The sequence below is a fragment of the Pyxicephalus adspersus genome, chromosome 10, assembly GCF_032062135.1.
Source record: "Pyxicephalus adspersus chromosome 10, UCB_Pads_2.0, whole genome shotgun sequence".
NCBI classification, from domain to species: domain Eukaryota; kingdom Metazoa; phylum Chordata; class Amphibia; order Anura; family Pyxicephalidae; genus Pyxicephalus; species Pyxicephalus adspersus.
In genome coordinates this window covers 21,915,896-21,920,100 of record NC_092867.1, presented here as the reverse complement: position 1 = coordinate 21,920,100, position 4,205 = coordinate 21,915,896, and the positions used below count along the sequence as shown (strand labels likewise).

Sequence of the window (4,205 nt, the reverse complement as noted above, 5' to 3'; positions counted from 1 at the left end):
TGTCAGAGAACCCCTTGCTATAATTAATGTGGATATTGCTACTTGCATTAGGTGCCAGTGGGAAGAATGCCCCTCATACATTAACAGGGTTCTCCCCAGGCCCTTTTAGCTGGGCGTACCACCCGGCACTTTTCAGCACCCACCCGGCTGTTTTTGGGTGGTTACTAACGAGTTTGGTCACAATACAGGGGCTGCCACCCGCCTACAATTTCTTCCCACCCGGCTTAAAAATATTTCTGGGTTGAGCACTGCATTAATAATTACAGTGCCACCTTTACAGACATCTGAAACTGCCTTTGGTTTCATGCAGCGATGTTGGAAACTGAACCATACAGGTATGATCTTATATGAGCTCAAGGAACCCCTGGAGAAATCCTGGTTGAGAATGACTGCTAAAGGGTTTGTATATTTTGTCCACTTTTCTCTTGGGACACAAGCTCCCTTGAATTTTATTTGTGTCTGTTGATGAGATCCACTGTAAAGTTCTTAAAGCTGATCTCTAGGATATTTCTTTCTAAAACCAATTTTTATTTTGCAGAGATATGACTTCAGCCTCAGTACTCATTTGGGTGATCATGTCACTTGTTTGTATAATGTGGACACTTACTACTGCTTGTTCAGTAGTGGGGACCTTCCAAAATAGAGACTACAATGCACGAATAATGAAGTCCGCAAGAGAGGACAGGGATTGGTCATCATGAGGACATTTGCATCTCTTCTCACTGTTCCTATCAACAGGATGACAGATTTAGGTATGTATATCTTTTTTCACTAAACATCCAGGATAAGGGGTGGGAGACAGAAGTAGTCAGGGACTTTTAAATCATGGGTATTACAGGACAGTAAGTAAAACTTGCTAGTGAGGATCTATTATTATTATTATTATTAAAGAGGATTTATATAGCGCCAACATATTACGCAGCGCTGTACATTAAATAACCCATGTTAAAGGTGGGATGTCCCCTCACTCTGGCATTCTTTTCCTTCACAGAAAAATACTCCCAAAAAATAAAAGTCCCACCCCTTCAAATGCCTCTCTTTAAATATTGACTCCCACTTTCATATCAAACCCTCCATTTTACATAAGTGCTACTCTTTTTACATCAGTTTCCAACTTTCTATCAGAGTTTCCTGTTTTATAGTGACCAGACATTGTTCGTCAGAAGGGCTCCATGGTGTAATGGGCCCAGTTTTCGTAAAGATGTCTTCAACCCCTTGTTCTGACACCACTGTCTCCACCTAAGCTAAAAGAATTACCGGTATTTTTTACTGTAGATACACAACTGTCTTTATTATAGTATTTATTTATAGAATATTAGGTGTTCCTAAACTTTTTTAAAGGGTTTGTAAAATACAAGTACATAATAATCGTAATAAAGGATCATTTTACCAATTGTATATCTTTGTTATAGGTTTGGGTGGTGGGATGGAAATTCTCAGACTTAGCATGCATATATAATACAGTTCCAGTTTTATGTTCAGATTATTAAAAAAAAAACACAGGAATTTAAATATTTGTTTTATTGTGTGCACACAGACAATTATAAAAATATATACACGATTTACGTGACATCAACCTTTTCAGCATTGTCTTCACCTTAGAACATTATGTACATAATTTAAGTGTTCTGTCAGAATGTTTTTTTTTTCCAGTTTCAGAATTGATCCTCGGTGTAGCCTTGTAGAACTTCATCTGCAACTTGACTGCTGAGGCCTTGGCGATAGCTTATGGAACTTTAACAGCATGTAATAACCTTGTTAAGTCTTTTGTATTGGTCTGGCTGTCGATGAGCACGAGGTTTGTGCGCTGGTGGTTTTCAATCATCTCTGCAACACTGCTGAATTTCTGCATAAAAAGAAAAGTTACTTTTGTTATTAGGCAACAGCACTGAGCAGATAAAAGACATTTTTACAACATAAAAGCAACCTTAATGATTCCAAAAGTACTAAATGCACAAAAGATGTGGACGTGACTACAGCCAAAAAAATCTGCATCATGAGATCAAGTATCAAGATAAATCTTTTTGCAGGTGATATATATGTTTATTATAAATTGCTATTACTTTGCATTGTGCTTTTTACAGTATGTGCCATGTAATGAGACATTTTTTGTACCTTGTCTGTTCATCCAGGGGTTTTATAAGTTCCCTGTTTATTACATTCATTGAGGACTGGTTATTTGACATTGTTTTATTTGTGGGTACACCGAGGGATGTTTTTGTATATTGTTTATTGCATTTATTATCTTCATTTATGCAATCATGCTATTGTTTTTGTGTGTTTTTTTTTCAGTTGTAAAAGTAAACTAGAAATATGGGAGCTAATTCTAAATTAGATTTCACTATATAGCAAATCACTGACCATTAGTACATTTTCTAAACTGGAAACTGCTTTTTAAGTAGTGGCACTGCACCCCTATTGCCAATTTATTATGTTTAGGTTAAGCATTTACAATACCAGGGCTGGATATGCTGTCACAGTGCAATAGATACAGTAACTGCTTAAGCCAATACTCTTTTGCAACCTTCTTTCATGTTAATGGCTTTCACCATACAGTTTCTTTATGCACAATGGTTAGTTTACCTTATGTCCCATTCTTTTTGGCAGAAGAATTTAGGTTCATTAATATTTTTTAAGACTTTTACATAATATTGCCAGCCTCCGATTTAGCAATGCTTCAGAGGCATTTGGCAAATTTACATTCATGCTTTGAATGCCTGCCATGTTGCATGACTTGACATTATAGCTAAAATTTTATTTGGATATAGTACAGGAGGGTATGGGGTCAATGAGATTTTTCTTCACTGTAGACAAATCAAGTGATGGAAATCCCTTCTGTGACAGTTGTCAGTAACACTACCACATTGGAGGAATTTCCCTCAAAAACAGTTCTGCTTTGGATTCTCTGTCATTTTCAATCCTGTTGACAGTAGTCACTTACACACATAGAGAAAATAAACCTCTCTAATGGGGATACATACAGCAAGTAAACCCTGATAGGGCTTCCATCTCCTTACTACTGTAAAGAAAATACATTTTAGAGAAGTTTAAGATCCTAAGCCTGGATAGTATTACAAAAGAATCTTTAAAGGTTAAAGCCTCTAGATTACCAAAAACCCAAAGCCTGCAGTTAAAGCCAGAACTTTTTTTTTTTAATTGCAGTCATACTGTATTTCATTGAAAGTTATCTAAACTACCGGTATATATTTATTTTTAAAGCAATTGTGTGATTATTCAATAGGTAAAACCCCGACCTGATGTAAGGACTAGAACACATTTTATTCTAAAAACCATTCCTTACAACGTTTTATGTTTTATTATTTATTCAATAAAATTAATTTATTTAGTTTTGTATTATAGATCAATATACATTTTCTAAGTATTGATGTAAACTATTGATCTCTTTGTCACAACTTGCAGCTTAAAGGAAAGGAATTCTTACAAGATTTTTTTCGGAATTGTACATTACCCTTCTATTGGTTTGGGTGTCAACATGTACATACTATTTAGGCACATGTGCAAGAAATAAGAACATAATTTACCAGGCTTCTGGTGCCACTGTGTTTTGGCAGAAATATCATGTGAATAAATCACATTCTCCTTAGAAACCCCGTAAAAAAGATGCCGCAATACATGTCTATAAGACTGTAATAATAAAGGTGGAAATTTTTATACAACATATTTTTATGACCTTACCTCTTCTCCACTTTTCTCTCTTCCAAGAGCATATTGTTGAGTTGACTCTATGTATCTTACTGGAATATTATATACTCTTCTTTTGTAAAACACTACAAGCGTAAATGGCTGTTTCAGGTCTTGGCCGGTACTTCTTCTTACCAGAAAAGAACCATCCTGCAAAGAAAGAAATAATAAGAAGTTTTTTAGCTGTATATCAAATAGAATATATGAATATTATGAACATATGTAATGCCATGTAGTTGCATTCAATAGTAAGAAAAAGTATATTTAACAGACAGTAGAAGTAATGTACTGAAAAAAGGTAGATTCTTTGCTTTGTTTTTACTGACTAAATCCTAATGGGTTTACAGAAATCATTCTCTTAGTTGCATATAAAACAATACCTTGGAGGATGCTAGCAAGGCCTCTTCTGCTGCTTTGCGGTCACATGAAGCTGAATACCATTCTTTATTAAGCACCTTAGCATCCTACAGACAAAAACACAAATGTAAAGCTATAAAAAAAAA

General features: G+C 35.2%; 1 protein-coding gene across 1 annotated transcript in view; it reads right to left on the bottom strand.

The window, feature by feature from the left end:
- Positions 1 to 1,506: 1,506 nt before the first annotated feature.
- BLNK (B cell linker) overlaps positions 1,507 to 4,205 on the bottom strand; it is a 107,561-nt gene continuing 104,862 nt past the window's right edge. The window contains exons 19-21 of the mRNA XM_072424866.1: positions 4,083 to 4,166; positions 3,697 to 3,852; positions 1,507 to 1,846 (exon numbers count right to left, since the gene is read on the bottom strand). Coding sequence (XP_072280967.1) covers positions 1,727 to 1,846; positions 3,697 to 3,852; positions 4,083 to 4,166 — 360 coding nt within the window. The 3' untranslated portion in view covers positions 1,507 to 1,726. The remainder of the gene's footprint in view (positions 1,847 to 3,696; positions 3,853 to 4,082; positions 4,167 to 4,205) is intronic.